At 45.2% G+C, this 23,334-nt stretch overlaps 2 protein-coding genes across 3 annotated transcripts in view; both read right to left on the reverse strand.

Annotated features, from left to right (window-relative positions):
• LOC115103504 (KN motif and ankyrin repeat domain-containing protein 2-like) overlaps positions 1-654 on the reverse strand; it is a 34,999-nt gene extending 34,345 nt beyond the window's left edge. For both annotated transcript variants that reach the window (XM_065010129.1, XM_065010127.1), the window contains exon 1: positions 548-654. The gene's annotated coding sequence lies outside the window, so the exon portion shown is untranslated. The remainder of the gene's footprint in view (positions 1-547) is intronic.
• Positions 655-4,632: 3,978 nt separating this feature from the next.
• Positions 4,633-23,334, reverse strand: part of LOC115103506 (dedicator of cytokinesis protein 7-like) — a 42,589-nt gene continuing 23,887 nt past the window's right edge. The window contains 27 exon segments of the mRNA XM_065010130.1: positions 4,633-6,062; positions 6,916-7,095; positions 7,262-7,368; positions 7,452-7,595; positions 7,770-8,006; positions 8,176-8,265; positions 8,422-8,547; positions 15,045-15,191; positions 15,526-15,669; positions 15,762-15,954; positions 16,301-16,346; positions 16,349-16,559; positions 16,929-17,081; positions 17,201-17,432; positions 17,597-17,678; positions 17,776-17,902; positions 18,475-18,657; positions 19,321-19,469; positions 19,939-20,108; positions 20,213-20,352; positions 20,517-20,563; positions 20,566-20,686; positions 21,113-21,226; positions 21,465-21,605; positions 21,862-21,957; positions 22,553-22,639; positions 23,233-23,334. Coding sequence (XP_064866202.1) covers positions 6,020-6,062; positions 6,916-7,095; positions 7,262-7,368; positions 7,452-7,595; positions 7,770-8,006; positions 8,176-8,265; positions 8,422-8,547; positions 15,045-15,191; positions 15,526-15,669; positions 15,762-15,954; positions 16,301-16,346; positions 16,349-16,559; positions 16,929-17,081; positions 17,201-17,432; positions 17,597-17,678; positions 17,776-17,902; positions 18,475-18,657; positions 19,321-19,469; positions 19,939-20,108; positions 20,213-20,352; positions 20,517-20,563; positions 20,566-20,686; positions 21,113-21,226; positions 21,465-21,605; positions 21,862-21,957; positions 22,553-22,639; positions 23,233-23,334 — 3,612 coding nt within the window. The 3' untranslated portion in view covers positions 4,633-6,019.

Genomic DNA, 23,334 nt, shown 5'->3' on the forward strand with positions numbered 1-23,334 from the left:
AAAGTTTAGCCAAAAGAGTGAGGGTGGCAAGTTTCCAAAATGTTCCAGAACGCAAATATTAACTAAAGATCTCCTCTCCAATTTTAACAATAACCTCAGTGAAAATGTGAGACCGCTCTCTCAGCTGTCAATAAAATTCAGTCAACATGAATGACCTATTAACACAGAACGTCTCAGCGATAACACACGCGCCAGGACCCAATGCAATGTGTGCGTTTCCTCGAGGAGCGCATTATCGCCAATGATGCTCAGCCAAATAGCCTACTATGCACGAGAACAAAACCACCCATTAGGCCATTAAATACTTATAGTAATATTCAGGGTAAAGTGCACACCAATTCATACAAACATAAGGCAGTTAAATAGATAAAGATTGGGCAATAAGAGACCCGTTACTTCTAGAAGTAAGACACAAACCGGGGAAAGGATAGGACAAAAGAAATCTTACGCAAGACACCATTTTGGACTTATTAATTGAGCAAATGTTAACATACAGGCGGCTGGGAATTAAGAATGTATTATCTTATCAAAAGGCTGTTGTACTTACCTATCCTTATAAATCCGTTCAGACGTCTTGGGCCAGGAGCGCTCACTGACATGGAGACAAAAACACCGCAGCCAAGCGGTTCAGAACCCCCTCCCTCCGCTCTTAAAGGGCCAGGAGCGCCTTAGACCAGAATAGTACCTTAGGCTGGAAACCCCATTCCACTCAGACATCTCCGCATATTCATTCAAAATTGTAAAATGTAAGAGTTATAATAAGAGAGTCGTCGTATTAATGGCTCAGTGTGACTTATAGAAATATAGTCTAATGCAAGAGTGACCTAAAGTACGTCAGCATTGCTCTTGCTTTCCATTATTTTTATGGTCCGCGTAACATGACGTCATACTCTAGTCTCCCCTGGAATCTAACCGTGTTTTACAGAAGACTAAATAGTCGATTGAGGGACGCAAATGTGGTTACTGTTTTACAGAGAATGGATACACCACAGCTATATCACTAATTGAATAATGCCTAAAAAGGGTGGGTGTGTTTTTATTGAAGTGGTACTGTATAGTGTGTTACACATCAATAACTACATCCATACGATTGGCGTTTACTTTGGCAGATAAACATCATGGCTACAATGTCAGGCACACCGGCACCGGATATTAATTGCACGATGAAAAATAACAGAAAAGGGCGCATAGTCCGGCTTGAGCCGACATCAGGTTCAAATTGAGATCTGAGGGGTCTGCTCGGCATCGTCTGGCCAATAATTAGGTTGGTTCATGTCTGCAAAGATGCGTCCTGAGAGCCAGATGACTATACCCGTTCAGTTGCTCCAGGATAATCCACCCACAGCCTATTCATAATCCATTCGAAATGGAACGTTACATCTCTTCTCAAAATGTTTTAATAAAGAAATAATATGCCATATGTCGATACACATAAAAATGAGATACCCATCTGCATTAATAACACAATATACTATAGGCCTATAGCCTATCAATTAATAAACGAAGGTGTTTAAATCATTTAGTTGGTTAAATATTTCCCCTGCTGGCTGAATCCAGTCCAGGGACTCATATTCCCAGGGCAGTAAAACCATGTGTCTGAATGATTAGCCCTCTCAAGGGTATATACAGTACAGTGCATTCAGAAAGTACTCAAACCCCTTGACAGCCGTATTCTAAAATGGATCAAATAAAATTCCTAATTAATCAACACTCAATGCCCAATAACAAAGCGAAAACAGGATTAGAAATGCTTGCAAATGTATTTAAAATAAAAAACAGAAATACCTTATTTACATTGATATTCAGACCCTGTGCTATGAGCTCTGCTGCATCCTGTTTCCATTGATCATCCTTGAGATGTTTCTACAACTTGGAGTCCACCTGTGGTAAATTCAATTGATTGGACATTATTTGGAAAGGCACACACACCCGTCTATTTACAGTTGAAGTGGGAAGTTTACATACACCTTAGCCAAATACATTTAAACTCAGTTTCACAATTCCCGACATTTAATACTAGTAAAGATTCCCTGTTTTAGGTCAGTTAGGATCACCACTTTATTTTAAGAATGTGAAATGTCAGAATAATAGTAAAGAGAATGATTTATTTCAGCTTTTACTTCTTTCATCACATTCCCAGTGGTTCAGAAGTTTACATGCACTCAATTAGTATTTGGTAGCATTGCCTTTAAATTGTTTAACTTGGGTCAAATGTTTCGGGTAGCCTTCCACAAGCTTCCCACAATAAGTTGGGAAAATTTTGGCCCATTCTTTGTGACAGAGCTGGTGTAACTGAGTCAGGTTTGTCGGCCTCCTTTCTCGCACACACTCTTTTAGTTTTGCCCACACATTTTCTATAGGATTGAGGTCAGGGCTTTGTGACGGCCTCTCCAATACCTTGACTTTGATGTCCTGAAGCCATTTTGCCACAACTTTGGAAGTATGCTTGGGGTCATTGTCCATTCAGAAGACCCTGACTGATGTCTTGAGATTTGCTTCAATATATCCACATAATGTTCCATCCTCATGATGCCTTCTATTTTGTGAAGTGCACCCCCATGATGATGCCAGCCCCTTGCTTCAAAGTTGGGATGGTGTTCTTCGGCTTGCAAGCCTCCCCCTTTCTCCTCCAAACATAACGATGGTCATTATGACCAAACTGATCTATTTTTGTTTCATCAGACCAGAGGACATTTCTACAAAAAGTACAATCTTTGTCCCCATGTGCAGTTGCAAACCGTAGTCTGGCTTTTTTATGGCAGCTTCTTCCTTGCTTTGGGGCCTTTCAGATTATGTTGATATTGGACTCGTTTTCCTGTGGATATAGATACTTTTGTACCGGTTTCCACCAGCATCTTCACAAGATCCTTTGCTGTTGTTCTGCGATTGATTAGCCCTTTTCGCACCAAAGTACGTCCATCTCTAGGAGACAGAATGACGGCTGCGTGGTCCCATGGTGTTTATACTTGTTCATCTGTACAAACGATAGTACACGTGGTACCTTTAGGCATTTGGAAATTGCTCCCAATGATAAACCAGACTTGTGGAGGTCTACATTTTTTCCCCCTGAGGTATTGTCTGATTTCTTTTGATTTTCCCATGATGCCAAGCAAAGAGGCACTGAGTTTGAAGGTAGGCATTGAAATACACACACAGGTACACCTCCAATTGACTTAAATGATGACAATTAGTCCACCAGAAGCATCTAAAGCCATTACATAAATTTCTGGAATTTTCCAAGTTGTTTAAAGGCACAGTCAACTTAGTGTATGTCAACTTCTGACCCACTGGAATTGTGATTACTTGTGTCATGCACAAAGTAGATGTCCTAACAGACTTGCCAAAACTATAGTTTGTTAACAAGAAATTTGTGGTGTATGTAAACTTCCGACTTCAACTGTAAAGGTCCCCCAGTTGACAGTGCTTGTCAGAGCAAAAACCAAATCATGAGGTCAAAGGAATTGTCCGTAGAGCTCCGAGAGAGGATTGTGTCGAGGCACAGATCTGCGGAAGGGTACAAAAATGTCCGCAGCATTGAAGGTCCCTAAGAACACAGTGATCTCCATCATTCTTAAATGGAAGAAGTTTGTAACCACCAAGGCAAAACTGAGCAATCGGGGGAGAAGGACCTTGGTCGGGGAGGTTATCAAGAACCCAATGGTCACTCTGACAGAGCTCCAGGGTTCCTCTGTCGAGATAGGGGAACTTTCCAGAAGGACAACCATCTCTGTAGCACTCCACTAATCAGGCCTTTATGGTAAAGTGTCCAGAAGGAAGCCACTCCTCAGTAAAAGCCACTTGACAGCCCGCTTGGAGTTTGCCAAATGGCACCTAAAGACTCTCAAGACCATGGGAAACAAGATGCTCTGGTTTGATGAAACCAAGATTTTACTCTTTAGCCTTAATATCAAGCATCACGTCTGGAGGAAACCTGGCACCATCCCTAAGGGGAAGCATGGTGGTGGAAGCATCATGCTGTGGGATGTTTTTCAGTGGCAGGGACTGGGAGACTAGTCAGGATTGAGGGAAAGATGAACAGAATAAAGTACAGAGATATCCTTGATGAAAACCTGTTTCAGAGCACTTAGGACATCAGACTGAGGCGAGGGTTCACCTTCCAACAGGACAACGCAAGAGTGGCTACGGGACAAGTCTCCATGTCCTTGAGTGGCCCAGCCTGAGCTAGAATTTGAACCCGATCTAACATCTCTGGAGAGACCTGGAAATAACTGTGCAGCAACGCTCCTCATCCAAATTGACAGAGCTTGAGAGGATCTGCATAGAAGAATGGGAGAAACTCCCCAAATACAGGTGTGCCAAGCTTGTACCGTCATACCCAAGAAGACTCAAGACTGTGATTGCTGCCAAAGGTGCCTCAACAAAGACTGAGTAAAGGGTCTGAATACTTACGTAAATGTAATACTTCCGTTTTTATTTTTTTTAATAAATTTGCAAAAATTTCTAAAAACAAATTTTTTCTTTGTCATTATGAGGTATTGTGTGTAGGTTGATGAGGGGATTTAATCTATTTTAGAACAAGGCTGTAGCATAACAAATGGTGGAAAAAGTCAAGGGGTCTGAATACTTTCCCAATACATTGTATATTAAATCAGCACTGAAAAAAGCAGACTGTTAATATTGAAATAACATTTTAATACAGAGCAGTACAAAAAAAAAGTGAATAAATAAAAAAGAGTAGTTCTTTTCCTGACCGATAAAAATGCAGTTTTAGACAAGCAATCGTGAAAATACAATAAACAGAGGAAATACAGTAGTTACAGACGTTGGTACGTAGGTGCGGCAGTGTGAATACAGTATAGTGCAATACAATAAAGGAGACGCAGTCCAATACAGTAGTTAAAAATACCTACATTACATGTTTCCACCAACCACAGGGTTGAAGATTCATTCCAGAACATGTGAAGTGTTTGTCAGCACAGAGTGAGAGAGGGAGAGAGGGAGGGAGAGAGTGAATGTCACTGCCTGTTTGGCAGTGCTTACCATGTGAACATCAGTGATGCGACAGTGTTTTTGGTCAGTGCAGGAAAAACAACATTTCACAGTGTCAGAGGCCATTTGTAAGGCTCCCTCTCTTCCCAAAGCCACATCTCTCCAACCTACAATGTCTCCATTGTATGTTCATCTAGAGCAGACGGGCCTCTAATGATCAAAATGTCATACTTTTCATAATGAATTCCTGTCCTGATACAGGGTGTATGAAAGAGAGAAGTCAGGAGTGAAAGAATGTCAGTTATTTGGTATGAGGATCGTTGGGTACAGAACGACTTCCCTGGGAACATTTAATGACTACGTCTGGCAGCAACTGGTCCCCCACCAAAATAATCACACACAAATTCACTAAGGCCACGAAACCCAGGGAACAGGCCTGCTAAACCACACAGTGTAACCACCCAGGCCCTTCCACAGCAAACATCACACACACACAAGCAAATGGAAAGAAGCCTATATCCTGTGCAGTCGGGGCAAGACACACACTCAAACACAAACTTCCAAGCGCACACATTCAAACGTGGCCCAAAACAAACACACAATTAGGGAAGCGCCTAGGAGCAGTTTTGGATTCTCCAGTTCAGGAAAAGCTACAATTAAACTGAGCGGAGATGAACAGTGAGTGAGAGGCATCATTCTGACTCCTCCTCAATGCAGAGAGACTCCTCCTGAAAGCTGGTCTATGTAAATGCCCAGGAGAAAGAGAGAGATGGTCCAAATGACTGTTTACAGTGCAGATAAACTTCCAGTATAAACAGAGGGAGCTTTTCCTATAGGAGTGTGAGAGACAGAGAGAATGGGGGGAGGTAGAGCAGAGCAGGAGAGGACGACAAGAAATGAGTGAGTGAGGCGGGAGAGAGGGGGGGGTTTGGAATAACAAGCTAGAGAGATGGAGAAGGATGAGGATAGACTGTTGGTGTGTGACGGGGGTGGGGGAGACAGACCAGTTGAAATCAAAATTATGTCTCAAGCTCTCGGTTTCTTCTCTGTTGACGAGGTCTGCTGTGCTTCAACAGTCCCCCCTGCGGAGACTGGACCTACTGAAGGAATTTCTGTGAAGACATAAAAAGATGAAAAGACAGATTAAAATGCTGCTATCTGGATGAGGGTTTTGCAATGTGTGGATGAAGGAGCCTGTTAATTGCTGGTTTGGTGTATGTCATTTTGTGTTGTGGCAGGTGTGGCTGTGCTGTATCTGGCTGTGATTAGAAATCATCCAGCCCTCACATAAGACACGCAGCTCCAAAAACACCCAGTCAGAAACCAAACAACAATGGTTTACAAAACAGATCTGCTGAGATGATTGAAGCAGCAGCTGCATTGTGTGCGGATGAAGGGGTCCTACTAGTGGCACTCAGTGGGGCGTGATGCATGTTTGTGTGACTACGAGTATGTAAAGTGTCGAGTTTCTACGGTGTTTTTCAAAGCAGAGGCTGGCAGTGGGGTGTTCAAATGGATTAGCTCACAGCGTGTGTGTTTGCATCTGTGTGTGTGTTAGACGATGTCCAGTTACTATTGTGTAGGCTGTAGATGTCAGTGCTCTGTAGAGTTGGATGCGCTCTGTGTATTATGAGTGTGTGTGTCCATGCATGTTCATAAGTGTGGGAATCCAGTTTCTTGTACATAGACATGGAATCACTGGTCACTTTAATAATGTTTACATAATGCTTTACTCATCTCATATGTATATACTGTATTCTATTCTACTGTATTTTAGTCAATGCCACTCTGACATTGCTCGTCCTAATATTTACATATTTATTAATTCCATTCTATTACTTTTAGATTTGTATGTATTGTTAAGATACTACTGCACTGTTGGAGCTAGAAACACAAGCATTTCGCTACACCAGCAATAACATCTACTAAATATGTGCACGTGACCAATAAGATTTGATTTGTAACCTTTGTGTAGCAGACTGAAGCCCTGCAGCCGGCAGTGTCCTGTAGAGCTGGGGGATCTTGCGGGTGATGAGAGGTCCCAGAGACTCTTTCAGCTTATTGTAGTTCCTCTCCATTTCCTTGTGGTACTCTTTCTGGTCTGGACCAATCAGAGTCTTGTTCTTCCTCAGGGCATCCTCACACCTGCAGGAGAGGAATGCACACACAGACACACACGCACACACACGAGCACGCACGAGCACGCACGGGAGTCAAAGTCTGTTCACTGGGTTATTGAAATGTGTGTGTGTGTGTGTGCATGCGTGTCAGACTGTAGAGTCCATGTACAGACTTTGTAAGGTGTTATCACCTCTTAGTGAAGTCTTTAAAGCAGAGGCGTAGTTTGTTGTGATGACGGTACAGCTTGGGGTCATCAGGAATGTCAGAGAGAAAGACCTGGGCCACCTCCAGAGGGCCCTGAGCGCGAGAGCGAGAGAGACAGTTACGTACACGATCCAGCATGTCAAACACACAAAGGGATAATAAACAACACACAGTACCTGGTTGACAGTGGTGCCCACGGAGCCCTGCAGCACCATCTGCAGCATCTTGGCGTCGGCAGGCTCCTGGTGGGTAGCAAAGGCCAGCTCCTGGGTCTTCTTCTGCATGTCCTCTATAGCCACCTCCATGGGCACCAGGATGATCTGGAGAGAAGAGGGGACAGCGACATGATCATGTGCACTGCTTCACTGCTAGTGGATAAAGATAGTGTTATGTACTGTAAAGCTCTATGAGCACCTGGAAAAACACTGCTAAATATAAATCATTTCACTGTTCACCATGTTTCACACTAGTCCTACATGTATACAGTGACCCACCTCCTCTTTGTGGATGACGTTGACGCGTGTCTTGATGTAGGGGAAAGCGTGGGACGTGGTGAGGATGGACTTGCGTTTGTACTGCTCGTGCAGGTCCCCGTGGGCGCGCCCGTCCAGGGTGAAGGGGGTGCAGTACATGAAGGTGCGCAGGTTGTAGTTCTTGTCGAAGTAGGTGATCCTCTCCTTCAGCTCGTAGGTGTCGAAGAAGGGCTCCACATAGGTGATCTGGAGGTAGGCCTGACAGACATAGATATAAAACACATGTATAAGCACTGGAGGTAGGCCTGAGAGCCACGCAGATATACAACACATAGATCAGTACTAAGGGTCATTCCTCACATCCCCAAGTAAAAACTAAAACACAAACCTTCAGTAATTTCTCTTTCTGAGACTTTGGGCCTTTTACCTTATTGGGGTCCAGCTTGTTCTTGTCCACATGGTTGGAGTCCTTGATAATCTCCACCACATCATCTCCAAACCGCTCAGCATAGAACTCCTGAACAAGATGAGAGAGTCATTAAAAAAAACTGGTATCAGCTTATAACACAAAACTCTGCAATGATCCAGTGAGTTTCAGAAAGGATCACTGATGTCTTTGGGTGCTATATAAATGATTAGTAACGTCCTCCTCGTTATTCTCCTCTGACCGTACCTCTAATCTGTAGGAGATCTCAGCCAGCTTGGTGATAGAGGGCTCCTTGTACACAAACTCCTGCTCATCCAGGTCCCCAAAGCGACAGCCGTAGAAGCCCACCCGGAAGTAGGTCCCAAACATCCTCTACACACTATAGAGAGGGGCATGGAAGACAGAGAGAGGGGGGAGGGGGAAGAACAGGAAAACAGAATACAGAGATTACTTTCAGAGTCACTTAGTCTAAGTTGTCCTAAATTTACATGTTACGTTGGTCTAAGTTGTCCTAAATTTACAGTGCCTTGCGAAAGTATTGGGCCCCCTTGAACTTTGCGACCTTTTTCCACATTTCAGGCTTCAAACAAAGATATAAAACTGTATTTTTTTGTGAATAATCAACAACAAGTGGGACACAATCATCATCAATAATTTTGCACGCCCAATTTTTCCGTTTTTGATTTGTTAAAAAAGTTTGAAATATCCAATAAATGTCGTTCCACTTCATGATTGTGTCCCACTTGTTGTTGATTCTTCACAAAAAAATACAGTTTTATATCTTTATGTTTGAAGTCTGAAATGTGGCAAAAGGTCGCAAAGTTCAAGGGGGCCCAATACTTTCGCAAGGCACTGTACATGTTACGTTGGTCTAAGTTGTCCTAAATTGACATGTTACAACCAGGGCTCTAAAGTGCCACCACACGCAGCAAAATATTTTGCAGTGCGACTTGGCATTTTAATTTGGGACTGTCTTCGTAAAGTATTCAGAACCCTTGACTTTTCCCACATTTTGTTACATTACAGCCTTATTCTATAATGTATTACATTTTCTTGTTCCCTTCATAAATCTACATACAAAACCCCATAATGACAAAGCAAAAAAGGGTTTTAGAAATTGTTGCTAAATTATTAAAAGTAAAAATTCGGAAATATGATATTTACATAAGTATTCAGACCCTTTACTCAGTACTTTGTTGAAGCACGTTTGGCAGCGTTTACAGCCTTGAGACTTCTTGTGTATGACGGTACAAGCTTGGCACAGCTGTATTAGGGGAGTTTCTCCCATTCTTCTCTGCAGATCCTCTCAAGCTCTGTCAGTTTGGATGGGGAGTGTCGCAGCACAGTTATTTTCAGGTCTCTCCAGAGATGTTCGATCAGGTTCAAGTCTGGGCTCTGGCTGGGCCACTCAAGGACATTGAGACTTGTCCCGAAGCCACTCCTGCATTGTCTTGGTTGTGTGGTTATGGTCGTGGCTTGTTTAAAGGTGAACCTTCACCCCAGTCTAAGATAATCTTGTTTCTCATGGTCTGAGAGTCTTCAGGTGCCCTTCTGCAAACTCCACGCAGGCGGTCATGTGGATTTTACTGAGGAGTGGCTTCCATCTGGTCACTCTACAATAAAGTGGCGTGCTGCAGAGATGGGAGGACCTTCCAGAGGTCAACCATCTCCACAGAGGAACTCTGGAGCTCTGTTAGAGTGACCATCGGGTTCTTGGTCACCTCCCTGACCAAGGCCCTTCTCCCCCTAATGCCCAGTTTGGCAGGGCGGCCAGCTCTAAGAAGAGTATTGGTGGTTCCAAACTTCTTCTGTTTAAGAATGATTGAGGCCACGGTGTTCTTGGGGACCTTCAATGCTGCAGAACTGTTTTGGTACCCTTCCCCAGATGTGTGCCTCGACACAATCCTCTCTCTGAGCTCTACAGAAAATTCCTTCGACCTCTTGGCTTGATTTTTGTTCTGACATGCACCGTCAACTGTGGGACCTTATATAGACAGGTGTGTGCCTTTCCAAATCATGTCCAATCAATTGAATTTACCAGAGGTGGACTCCAATCAAGTTGTAGAAACATCAAGGATGATCAATAGAAACAGGATGCATCTGAGCTCAATTTCAAGTCTCATAGCAAAGGGTTTGAATACTTATGTGAATAAGGCATCTGTTTTGGATTTTGTATAAATTAGCAAACATAAAAATTAAAAATAAACTGTTTTTTTGCTTTGTTATTATGGGGTATTGTGTGTAGATTTCGGGGGGGGGGTTATTTATTTAATCCATTTTAGAATAAGGCTGTAACTTAACAAAATGTGGAAAACGTGAAGGGGTCTGAATACTTTCTGAAGTAAGTGTATTATTATTATCATTTTTTAAATAATAATTTTTGTAATGACAACGCTTTGCTGTACCATTTGTTCCCAAGCACATATTCATTAGCATCATGCTTGCACCACTAATACAGCGACAACTGCTTGTTTCTAACCCATATCACTGAGATGTCTTGCATGTTCTCATCAAACTTGACACTCTTAAAGAGACGGTGTACAATTTTCAATGCAATGCATCTCAGTCGGAAAAGTGCTTTTACACAATGTAGAAACCTAATATTCCACAAATTACTTTTTAAATTCAATGAAAAGTATTTGTATGAAAAAAACTATAATAATAATAACACATATTTAAAGGGTTACATATTCATTTCTAGGGCACAACATGTGCTTCAGAAGTAGACAGAATTCATATAGTCTCAATACATTTTAATTTTTAATTTTTAAATTTTTAAAAAATAAATCATATTTTCTGCTGCTCCTACATTTTTAAAGTTGGGAACATCAGTGCTACCAATGACATGTTTTAAACTTAGAGCCCTAGTTAAAACATTGAAACCATATGCTACCACAGCAACCAGTAAATACGCCCCAGAGAGTTGGAGCCAGTCAATCTTGTGCAACTGTTTTACACAACTATGTATTGGTTAAGTGTGTGAAAGTGTGAATGCAATACTGTGGTTTGAATAAGTGTTGGGGAGAGTTTTATAACATTTCACTTACCAGTTAGGAGACATCATCCAGATAGGACAGGAAAGGCAGGGAATCCACGGGAAAGAGAAATAAAATATTCTTTAAATGCATTTATAAATTGGCTGGTTTGAGCCCTGAATGCTGATTGGCAGACAGCCGTGGTATATCAGACCGAATACCATGGGTATGACAAAACATTTATCTTTACTGCTTTAATTACGTTGGTAACTAGATTATAATAGCAATAAGGCATCTCCGAGTTTGTGGTATATGGCCAATATACCACGGCTAAGGGCTGTACCAAGGCACTCTGCTTTGCATTGCGCATAAGAACAGCCCTTAGCCATGGTACAGTTGAAGTCGGAAGTTTACATACACTTAGGTTGGAGTCATGAAAACTCATTTTTCAACCACTCCACAAATTTCTTGTTAACAAATTATAGTTTTGGCAAGTCAGTTAGGACATCTACTTTGTGCATGACACAAGTCATTTTTCCAACAATTGTTTACAAACAGATTATTTCACTTATAATTCACTGTATCACAATTCCAGTGGGTCAAAAGTTTACATACAGTCAAATCAAATCAAATTTATTTATATAGCCCTTCGTACATCAGCTGATATCTCAAAGTGCTGTACAGAATCCCAGCCTAAAACCCCAAACAGCAAGCAATGCAGGTGTAGAAGCACGGTGGCTAGGAAAAACTCCCTAGAAAGGCCAAAACCTAGGAAGAAACCTAGAGAGGAACCAGGCTATGTGGGGTGGCCAGTCCTCTTCTGGCTGTGCCGGGTGGATATTATAACAGAACATGGCCAAGATGTTCAAATGTTCATAAATGACCAGCATGGTCCAATAATAATAAGGCAGAACAGTTGAAACTGGAGCAGCAGCACGTGGCCAAAAGTTTTGAGAATGACACAAATATTAATTTCCACAAAGTTTGCTGCTTCAGTGTCTTTAGATATTTTTGTCAGATGTTACTATGGAATACTGAACTATAATTACAATCATTTCATAAGTGTCAAAGGCTTTTATTGACAATTACATGAAGTTGATGCAAATTGTCAATATTTGCAGTGTTGACGCTTCTTTTTCAAGACCTCTGCAATCCGCCCTGGCATGCTGTCAATTAACTTCTGGGCCACATCCTGACTGATGGCAGCCCATTCTTGCATAATCGATGCTTGGAGTTTGTCACAATTTGTGGGTTTTTGTTTGTCCACCCGCCTCCTGAGGATTGACCACAAGTTCTCAATGGGATTAAGGTCTGAGGAGTTCTGGCCATGGACCCAAAATATTGATGTTTTGTTCCCTGAGCCTCTTAGTTATCACTTTTGCCTTATGGCAAGGTGCTCCATCATGCTGGAAAAGGCATTGTTCGTCACCAAACTGTTCCTGGATGGTTGGGAGAAGTTGCTCACGGAGGATGTGTTGGTACCATTCTTTATTCATGGCTGTGTTCTTCGGCAAAATTGTGAGTGAGCCCACACCCTTGGCTGAGAAGCAACCCCACACATGAATGGTCTCAGGATGCTTTACTGTTGACATGACACAGGACTGATGGTAGCGCTCACCTTGTCTTCTCCGGACAAGCTTTTTTCCAGATGCCCCAAACAATCGGAAAGGTGATTCATCAGAGAAAATGACTTTACCTCAGTCCTCAGCAGTCCAATTCCTGTACCTTTTGCAGAATATCAGTCTGTCCCTGATGTTTTTCCTGGAGAGAAGTGGCTTCTTTGCTGCCCTTCTTGACACCAGGCCATTCTCCAAAAGTCTTCGCCTCACTGTGCGTGCAGATGCACTCACACCTGCATGCTGCCATTCCTGAGCAAGCTCGGTACTGGTGGTGCCCCGATCCCGCAGCTGAATCAACTTTAGGAGACGGTCCTGCCGCTTGCTGGACTTCCTTGGGCGCCCTGAAGCCTTCTTTACAACAATTAAACTACTCTCCTTGAAGTTCTTGATGATCCGATAAATGGTTGATTTAGGTGCAATCTTACTGGCAGCAATATCCTTGCCTGTGAAGCCCTTTTTGTGCAAAGCAATGACGACGGCACGTGTTTCCTTGCAGGTAACCATGGTTGACAGCACCACCCTCCTTTTGAAGCTTCCAGTCTGTTATTCGAACTCAATCAGCATGACAGAGTGATCTCCAGCCTTGTCCTAGTCAACACTCACACCCGTGTTAACGAGAGAATCACTGACATGATGTCAGCTGGTCCTTTTGTGGCAGGGCTGAATGCAGTATAAATGTTTTTTGGGGGGGATTCAGTTAATTTGCATGGAAAAGAGGGACTTTGCAATGAATTGCAATTAATCTGATCACTCTTCATAACATATTGGAGTATACGCAAATTGCCATCATACAAACTGAGGCAGCAGACTTTGTGACAATGAATACTTATGTCATTCTCAAAACCTTTGGCCACGACTGTACAAATTACTGTAAAATTACGTCATGGCTTTAGAAGCTTCTGATATGCTAATTGACATAATTTGAGTCAATAGGAGGTCTCCCTGACGATATATTTCAAGGCCTACCTTCAAAATAAGTGCCTCTTTGCTTGACATCATGGGAAAATCAGCCAAGACCTCAGATATTTAGATCTCCACAAGTCTGGTTCATCCTTGGGAGAAATTTCCAAACGCCTGAAGGTACCACGTTCATCTGTACAAACAATAGTACGCAAGTATAAACACCATGGGACCACGCATCCATCATACCGCTCAGGAAGGAGACGCTTTCTGTCTCCTAGAGATGAAAGTACATTGGAGCGAAAAGTGCTAATCAATCCCAGAACAACAACAAAGGACCGTGGGAAGATTCTGGAGGAAACAGGTGCAAAAGTATCTATATCCACAGTAAAATAAGTCCTATATCGACATAACCTGAAAGGCCGCTCAGCAAGAAAGAAGCCACTACTCCAAAACCGCCATAAAAAAGCCAGACTACAGTTTGCAACTGCACATGGGGACAAAGATCGTACTTTTTGGAGAAATGTCCTTTGGTCTGATGAAACAAAAACAGAACTGTTTGGCCAGAATGACCATTGTTATGTTTGGAGGAAAAAGGGGGAGGCTTGCAAGCTGAAGAACACCATCCCAACCGTGAAGCACGGTGGTGGCAGCATCATGTTATGGGGGTGCTTTGCTGTAGGAGGGACTGGTGCACTTCACAAAATAGAAGACATCATGAGGAAAGGAACATTATGTGGATATATTGAAGCAACATCTCAAGACATCAGTCAGGAAGTTAAAGCTTGGTCGCAAATGGGTCTTCCAAATGGACAATGACCCCAAGCATACTTCCAACGTTGTGGCAAAATGGCTTAAGGGCAACAAAGTCATGGTATTGGAGTGGCCATCACAAAGCCCTGACCTCAATCCCATAGAACATTTGTTGGATGAACTGAAGAAGTGTGTGTGAGCAAGGAGTCCTAGGAAACCTGACTCAGTTGCAACAGCTCTGTCACCCAACTTATTGTGGGAAGCTTGTGGAAGTTAAAGGCAAAGCTCCCAAATAATAATTGAATGTATGTAAACTTATGACTCACTGAGAATGTGATGAAATAAATAAAAGCTGAAATTAATCACTCGCTCTACTTCTGACATTTCACATTCTTAAAATAAAGTGGTGATCCTAACTGACTGAAAACAGGGAATGTTGACTCGGATTACATGTCAGGAATTGTGAAAAACTGAGTTTAAATGTATTTGACTAAGGTGTATGTAAACTTCCCACTTCAACTGTACATCGGCCATATACCACACCCCCGCGTGCCTTATTGCTTAAATAAACTCAATGTCCGTTAAGTTACACAAACAAACAGCATATTTAAATTGACTTTACCTCCCATCCAGAACTCTGGTTGTAGATTTTGTTAAAGGTGTCCTGCAACTTTCCATGGACAGTAGCCAGCTTCTTGAAGTCTCTGTTGGCCTCGTGGACCGGGAGTAGGATCTTATACACCTCGTTGATGGCCTCATACATGGAAGCCTGCCGGGTAGATACAGTATGAAACAGCGAGAGGACAGTGAGAAGTCTACCTACAGCATACTACAATTCATATATACATGACCAAAACCTGGTTTTCTCAATGTGAACATATAGCTCTGACTATTTACTAAGTGGTAAGGCAATCTGATGTGTCAAAGAGAGAGAAGTTAGTTCATCAAAAGTTATTCATCACGTATTTAAGAACATCTCAATGTAAAGAAGATCTGAGTAATACCATGTGGAAGGAGGTGGCAAAGAGAGAGAAGTTAGTTCATCAAAAGTTATTCATCACGTATTTAAGAACATCTCAATGTAAAGAAGATCTGAGTAATACCATGTGGAAGGAGGTGGCAGCTTGCTCCAGCAGCCCCACCAGACCCAACTCGCTGAAGTACTTCCCCGCACAGATACCTTCCTCCTCCGGGGACAGGATGTCATCAGACACCGCTGACTCCTCCAGAACATTAGACGAGATGTGCTACAGCAAGGTAAGGAACATAGCAGTCAGGAAAAGACTCAGCTAAGGTTTTGAGGTATACTATAATGGACAGGAAAACACACACTCCTGACCTGGAAGGTGACACAGCCAATGGGCAGGTAGCGGCAGTCCTCCAGCATGTTGAGGTACTCTGCCACCAGGGCGGCGCTGTGCACCAGGCAGTGGGCTGCCTCCGCGTGGTTCCCTCTCTCAGAGTGCTTCCCCGCCATGTTCTGCAGCCACGTCAGGCGCAGGTCAGGGGAGTTCTGGTAGCCCTTAGCGATCCTGAGGGTGGGGGGAGAAAGGAGGTGGGGAGGGAGAAAGACAGAAAATCAAGGCGGTACATAGCTAATGCAATCCAAGCCGAGGCAGCAGGTAGCCTAGTGGTTAGAGCGCTGGGCCAGTAACCCGAAAGGTTGCTGGATCAAATCCCCGAGCTGACAAGGTAAAAATCTGTCGTTCTGCCCCTGAGCACCTCTCTGATTCAGAGGGATTGGGTTAAATGCGGAAGACACATTTCAGTTGAAGGCATCCCCCTTTCACAATGAATTTCCTTTACTCAGTTTGTGGATGTGAATGTGTTTGAGAGAAAGTGGTTGTGCCGATGAGACAGCTGTTGTATGTGTAATACCTGTACATGAGATCAATGAGCATCTCAGGGTCCTGCTGGTGCTCTTCATCTTGACTGTGTCAGTCAGAATCATGTGCAGATTGAAGACCAGATCCTGGACCTGTTCTGGGAACGGGGAGTCCCGTAGCTCCAGGTCCTCCTCTGCGTAGGTCAGGATGGTTTTTAGGGAACGTCGGAGGTGCTCCTCGTTGAAGTTCTGAGATGTCCCCACCAGGGAGGACAGGGACATGGTGACCTGCATCTTCACCCGGGCAAAGTTCTACACCAGAGAGAGGATGAGTCAATACTCAAGGCTACAGAAGGGTTGTGACCAATACAGAATTCCACAACATGTCAGTTGATGGTGTTGAGACTGAACTGGAACCATCTTTACTTCTATTCTTATTGCATTGTTGACAGGTGAACCTGCAAGTAAGCATTTCATTATAACGTATACAGCACCTGTATCCTGTGCACAGGACAAACATACTGGATTTGATTTGTATTATTGTGGTTAGATCTTAGCCTGGAAATCCAAACTGAATTCACGCTTCATTTCACTATTGTTTCACTTCAAAACAGGTAAACGGAGTGTGAATGCAGTTTGTCTTTCCAGGCTATGACGAGCTTCTGTATGAGTGAGACTCACGTTGCCGATCTCAAAGTTCTGCCTCATCAGCAGGTAGAGGGAGGCGGAGGCCTGACTCCGGACAGAGCCCACACTGCTGCTGCAGTGGCGGAGCAGACGCAGACACAGGTCAGCACACAGCTCTGTGTCCTCCTCAAACAGCATCTCTGGGAACTACACACACAGGACACACACTTAATCCACACACACACAAAGACATGTAACTTTGTGTGTGTAACTAACATACGGGCACACACACACACACACACACACACACACACACACACACACACCTTGAAGACCAGTCCCCTCTGTGTAGTGAAGCAGTGCTGCAGGAAGAGGGCACTCTGACTCCCTGCCATGCTGTGGAGGAGGACCCTCAACACCCCGCCCAAAACACTCTCCTTCAGCTCTGACACCAGCACCGTCTTCACTATGATCTCCAGCGTGTCCAGGACGACCAGAGAGGCTTCAGTGGCCAGGTTTCCATCCACAACGGACTCCTGCTCCGTCTCCGCCTTAGTTCTGCAACGAAACAGGGTTTTACAATCCCTCAGACACACACAAATCCGTACAAACTTCACTATACAACGTGCCTACACAAATACTGAACACAGACCGTAGATGACAAGTTCTATCGAGTCATTGGTCTACCTCGGCATTAATCTGTGCATATGGCGGGGACCTACTTGTCGACTCGGTCTGTGTTCTGTCTCCAGTGAGTGACGTTCTTCCGCCATCTGACATTCTCATTGCCATATGGACTCCGCTCTGAACAAAAACAAAGCATACGGACACTTGTAACAACCACAAAGGAACATTGCATGTAGAAAATCTCAAACTATGATGGCCCATCTGGTGCTGGTACCTCTGCAGCGACGGACCATCTCCTGTCGGGCTCCGATGGTTCCCAGTATGGCCTCCTCTAGACGGGCCTTCATGTCCTGAGACTTCTTAAACGTCAGGCTGTTGATACGCTCCAGAGCCTTCTTCCCCTGGGACAACCAATCAGAGATGGAACGGTCAGAACGGCTATAATAGGAGGTATTCAGGTCTGAGAGTCCAACAGGGGTAACGTGAAGAACGAGAGGCGCAGCAGGTCTGATCAGCGAGGGGGGACAGAAGTGGTGCCTACCTTGTACTCGAAGCAGGACACCGAGAGGTGCAGCAGGTCTGATCAGCGAGGGGAGACAGAAGTGGTGCCTACCTTGTACTCGAAGCAGGACACCGAGAGGTGTAGCATGTCTGATCAACGAGGGGGGACAGAAGTGGTGCCTACCTTGTACTCGAAGCAGGACACCGAGAGGTGCAGCAGGTCTGATCAGCGAGGGGGGACAGAAGTGGTGCCTACCTTGTACTCGAAGCAGGACACCGAGAGGTGCAGCAGGTCTGATCAGCGAGGGGGGACAGAAGTGGTGCCTACCTTGTACTCGAAGCAGGACACCGAGAGGTGCAGCAGGTCTGATCAGCGAGGGGGGACAGAAGTGGTGCCTACCTTGTACTCGAAGCAGGACACCGAGAGGTGCAGCAGGTCTGATCAGCGAGGGGGGACAGAAGTGGTGCCTACCTTGTACTCGAAGCAGGACACCGAGAGGTGCAGCAGGTCTAGCAGCCTGTTGATCTGCAGCACAGAGAGGTCTGACACCCAGCTCTCCAGCAGCGCAGCGTCTGCGTTCTTCAGGACCCACAGGAAAGACACTAGCAGAGTCCTACTGCACTCTGCCGACAGAGAGCTGCACTGACGACCAGCCTGGGAGGGAGATGAACACCTACATTAGGGCGAGGAGTTTTCCCTGATGTCACGTGCCAAACTGTGTCACGTGCCAAACTGTGTCACGTGCCAAACTGTGTCACGTGCCAAACTGTGTCACGTTCCAAACTGTGTCACGTTCCAAACTGTGTCACGTTCCAAACTGTGTCACGTTCCAAACTGTGTCACGTGCCAAACTGTGTCACGTGCCAAACTGTGTCACGTGCCAAACTGTGTCACGTGCCAAACTGTGTCACGTGCCAAACTGTGTCACGTTCCAAACTGTGTCACGTTCCAAACTGTGTCACGTTCCAAACTGTGTCACGTTCCAAACTGTATCACGTTCCAAACTATGTGGACGAGAAAGAGTGTCAGAGGAGCTCATGAGCAGTGAGCCATCTACAGGTAGTGAGGGGTAGTTCAGTATGGAGGCTGTCATTAGAAGGCATGCTGTACCCCCTCTGGTGTTGTGGATTTGCCCCATGCTGGTACTGTACCTTAGTGTGGAAGTGTACTACAAAGGATCTCAATAACAGAGGGAGGGGGATAATAAGTTCAATCGTTACCAGGGTTACTGGAGTTACTAAAAATGCCTGAGATATGAAAGCCTGAGGCAGTAAGCTCCACACAGCAGAGGGGGGCTGATGGGTTCTCATTACTCACCACCGTGGGCATGGTGAAGTTGGGGGCTTTGGCATGCGGCAGCGGGGAGCCAGCGATCGCCATGGCGACAGACTGACTGATGGTTCCGTTGTCTGGGTCCCCATCGTCTTGCATAGCGGGGGCGTGGCGGCCCCGCGCTTGAGAAGCGTCTGACAAGCACAGGAACAAAGCATACTGCTGATTCTATCAACCTACGCCGGAATAACTAGCTAGCATGAAATCTCCCACCTCCACTCAGGGTTTAAACACAACGCCACATGGTCAGAGAAGAGGAAGATGATACTGGTTAACCTATAGCAGGGGTAGGCAACTAGATTAGGCCGTAGGACGATTTTTGTCAGAGCGCATGGTTGGGGGGCCAGAACATAATTACAATCATTTGTACACTGCAAATTGACCATAACTAAGCCCCAAAACAGATTGTATTTGAGAATAACAATAATTTCATACCTTGATTACATTGAGACATTTATTTGTGGGAACACTTGGGAACAGACTTCCTAAACTAATTCCTGGGGATTTGACAGTCTTTCAGTACAACCCCAAAATACTTGCTGGCTGTTTTTGGCACGCGGTCAATCTGTTGCTGACCCCAGACCTACAGTGTGTCCTTCTCACCTGTGAAGTCATGGAGCTGGGGTAGGGTGTCCATGACGATGGGGATGAGGGGCAGGTAGAGCTGGGCGATGTGGGCTCGCACCTGGGGGTCCGTGTAGCGAGGGTCCGCATCGTGACTGCACATCAGAGAGTGGACTGCACTGATGGCCTTCTTATGCAGGAAAAACACCCTGGGGGAGACTGAATGAGTCAGTACCTGCCGTGTGTGTCTAGTTGTGTGTGTGTGTGTGTGTGTGTGTGTGTGTGTCAGCTTGTGTGTGTGAAGCCTCCTCACCCCTCCCCATCAGGTTCCAGGATGAGGGATAGTTCAGTCAGCAGCAGGCCAGACAGGAAGTGTTGCTGTCTGAAGGGGACGGAGAGCTCAAACATACTGGCCACACCTTGGTCCTGGTGCATACTGGAGAACGCTGAACCCTGAGAGAAGGAGGGAGATGGATGGATGGATGGATGGAGGAGGGAGAGGAAGGACTTTCTAGCAAGAGTATTACTACAGATGTCAGCAGATGACAAAGCTGGCCCTTGGTCAAGATCATTGTGTTGCCTAGAAATTAATGGAGCCTTCAGTCCAGTGGAGTTACCTGGGAGGTGGTGGAGGAGGTGGAGGGGGAGGGCGAGGCGGGGGGCTGAGGGTGGAGCAAGGTAGGTTGAGGGTGACATAGTGCTCATGGCTGCATACGATGCGGGTGAAGTCCATTCTCAGAGCAGTCAGAGAGCTGGGGTTCTGGGCTGTGTGGAACTTGTTGGCAATCTGACACACACACAGAGAGAGAGAGAGAGAGAGAGACAGAGAGAGAGACACAGAGAGCGAGAGACACAGAGAGAGACACAGAGAGCGAGAGACACAGAGAGAGAGAGACACAGAGAGAGAGAGAGACAGAGAGATATTGTTCAGATGTGTAAGACAATGTATTCAGGGACTGGTTGCAGTGAAAGCAAATGATGTCATGTGTGTTTGTCATTTGTGATGACTCCGTTGATGACTGACAGTGGGTGTAAATACTGGCTTTAGCGGCAGAATAGTGACACTGTCTGTATGCATGTTCGTACGTGCCTGTTTGTAGTAGAACCAGACACTCAGTGTCTGAGAGTGGGTGAGTGGGTGTCTGTGTTTATCGTTGGAGCAGATGACAGAACCTGTGTGTGTGTGTGTGTGTGTGTGTGTGTGTGTGTGTACCTGTTTGTAGTAGGAGCGGATGAGGTTGAAGACGAAGCCACGGTCCATGAGAGACAGCAGGTCATTCAGGAAGAAGGCCAGACTGCTGTTCAACCTCTCCACAAGCTCCAAATCCTGAGAGAGAGACAGGAAGGGAGGGAGCGAGAACAAGAGGGAGCAAGAGAAAGAGGAGGGAGAGAAAGGGAGGGAGCGAGAACAAGAGGGAGCAAGAGAAAGAGGAGGGAGAGAAAGTCAGTGATTAGAGAATATGGGAAGGGTTAAGAGGACACAGAAGGTATACTATTTATTTGGAAACGTGACTCCTATGTTCTGCAATTCCGTTCTAATGGCCCTTGGGTTGTGGCCACTGTACCTTGTGGTATCGCCCTGCTACATCAGCACTGATAGCCCCCACTAGAGCAGCGATGTCATCCACAAAGCGGTCTGGGAAGCGCTGGCGTCTGGGAAGGTCTATCCGGGAGGACAGGAACAGGTGGTGGGACATACTCTTCGTCTGGGAGAGGAGGAGAGGGGGGGGGGGGGGGAAGAGGGATCACAGATTGTATCTAATTCTTCAAATGAACACTGGCTGTAAAACATCATATTCCTTCACGCTTTTCCCTAAATGAGAAATTTGACCAACTGTCTCTTGATTTTGGGAAATCCATTAACGGCCTGTGTGATGAGGACGGGTGAGTAAGATCAAGATCTCATGAAAGATGCCATACAGACGCAGTCGTCATCATCATCCTCATCATTCAGATACGCACCATGAGCTGGAAGAAGAACCAGGCCTGTTGCAGTGCTGCCTCCCTCACTGTGCTGGTGCTCACCACCCACTGTAGTGCCAGCTCCTCATGGAGCAGCTACACCAGGAAGTGAACAGGGTCAGAGAGAAACACCCAGGCAGAGTGCAGTACACCACGGTTAGCATCACGGAGGCTAACGCAGGAAAAGCTAGCTAAAATACCCAGGTAGAAATACTGAGCTAACACTAGTACCATACAATCTCTCATAAAAAGGTAGGGCTGTCTGTCTGCTAACAAACACACAGTGAGAAAAGCTACTACTTCGCTAACAACAGGATTATTGTAGAACACTAACGTGATGAATCCTGTAGGTAGCATTAGAGGAACATGAGACTCTAGACAGGTCTTATAATGTAGGCTTATTCTGGGAGATCCCAGATAACGAACTTCAGTCATACATGGCTTTGATGACTGTGTCAAGATTCAAAAGCTAATGCATTAAACAATTACTTATCTCACACACACACACACACACACACACACACACACACACACACACACACACACACACACACACACACACACACTTACAGTATGAACTGATAAGCATCTGTGTGTGTGTGTGTGTGTTACACATACTGACAAACACAGAATGGATGAGGATGGACAAGGGTGTTAATATCGTGTTTTAGACAATGTATGACAACGGTACCTTCTTGGCAATCTGTCTTGTTGGAGCTGAACAGAAGGTGGCGCTGTCTACAAAGGCAGACATGCGATTGCAGCCACGATCACTTGCCTGACAGAGTAGTGGAGCGATGGAAACACAGTGATGAAGACAAAGAGCAGGAGTGAGCAAGGTGGAAAAAGATGAATGAAAAATACAAGAAATGTGATGGATGGCTAGAGGACTTCCTGGACTCAACTGACTGCTTGGATAGAACTGACGTTAGGGCCAATGACGTTCAGATGTTCCATGCGGTGGATAGGATGAAATGTGATCCTAGTGAAAAGCATCATTGTGAATAACGAGGCTGAGTCGAGCTTAGCCAAGGAGGGGAAAAGGAACAGACCAATGACAGACAGCTGACAAAACGGGCCGTAGACAAACACGCAGCGCAGCAGCCACATAGGAGTGGAGGAGGGAAGGGCAGCGAGGAGGGGGTGAACATGGGGTTGGTTCTGGAGGACAAAACATGACAGAATGTTCAGATAGAAATGTATCGGGTAGAACAGACGTCATTGGCTCGTGTAGAATAGGGAATCACGTCCGCTCTAGTCGATATACTTCTCTCTGCAACGTTCGGAACAATTCTCGTTACTGAATGAACCGGCACCCATGGTGGAGGGGTAGGTAGGTAGTTGAAGGTAGGGAAGGAGGGTTGTTGGCACCTGCTTGAGCTCACAGGTGAAGTTGGGGTTCCGGCGTAGCACAGCTCTGGAGCCCCCGGGGGCATAAGCAGAGTTTACCCAGGAGTGGGAGCGATCTATCCC

Source organism: Oncorhynchus nerka, linkage group LG26 (genome assembly GCF_034236695.1).
Source record: "Oncorhynchus nerka isolate Pitt River linkage group LG26, Oner_Uvic_2.0, whole genome shotgun sequence".
NCBI lineage: Eukaryota > Metazoa > Chordata > Actinopteri > Salmoniformes > Salmonidae > Oncorhynchus > Oncorhynchus nerka.